This window comes from Tarenaya hassleriana, unplaced genomic scaffold (assembly GCF_000463585.1).
Source record: "Tarenaya hassleriana unplaced genomic scaffold, ASM46358v1 Cleome5746, whole genome shotgun sequence".
NCBI classification, from domain to species: Eukaryota; Viridiplantae; Streptophyta; class Magnoliopsida; order Brassicales; family Cleomaceae; genus Tarenaya; species Tarenaya hassleriana.
The window spans coordinates 1-479 of NW_010968288.1; the positions used below are offsets into that span (position 1 = coordinate 1).

At 56.2% G+C, this 479-nt stretch overlaps 1 protein-coding gene across 1 annotated transcript; it reads left to right on the forward strand.

Moving 5' to 3' along the window:
- Positions 1-6: 6 nt before the first annotated feature.
- On the forward strand, positions 7-471 carry LOC109116026 (agamous-like MADS-box protein AGL97; the record flags this gene model as incomplete). Its single annotated transcript, XM_019200736.1, has 1 exon — positions 7-471. A coding segment is annotated over one exon (465 nt), but the record flags the coding sequence as incomplete, so codon positions are not given.
- Positions 472-479: the final 8 nt, after the last annotated feature.

Below are 479 nucleotides of genomic sequence, written 5' to 3' on the forward strand. Positions count from 1 at the left end.
GAGCTCTGCCGTCTCTGCGATGCCCACATCGCCATTTTAGTCACTCCTCCTTCCGCCAACTCCAACGTCTCCTTCTACTCCTTCGGCCACTCCTCCGTCGACGATGTCGTCGATGCCTTCCTCCACAACCGACCTCCGACATCGTCCCATGATCACGCCTTGTCCAAGAACAGGGATCGCTTGGCGGGAAAGAAACCCAGTTCGGGACTAGGGTTTCGCTGGGAGGAGGATGGGTTCGAGGAAACGGCTAACACGCGGGATTTAGAGGTCGCCATCGACGAGATCTCCGAGCTCATGAACATTGTGAAACGCCGACTGGACGACAAGATGAACGAGACACCTCGCCTCGCGGAGACGACGAATCTTGCAGAGCCATCGGTTCTGGGTTTGGAAAGCGACGGCGGAAAGCGCGATGATTCTCTTGTCGGAAACCTTGCGCCGCAAGTTTCAGACCAACCCATAATGGCGATTTCTGACAT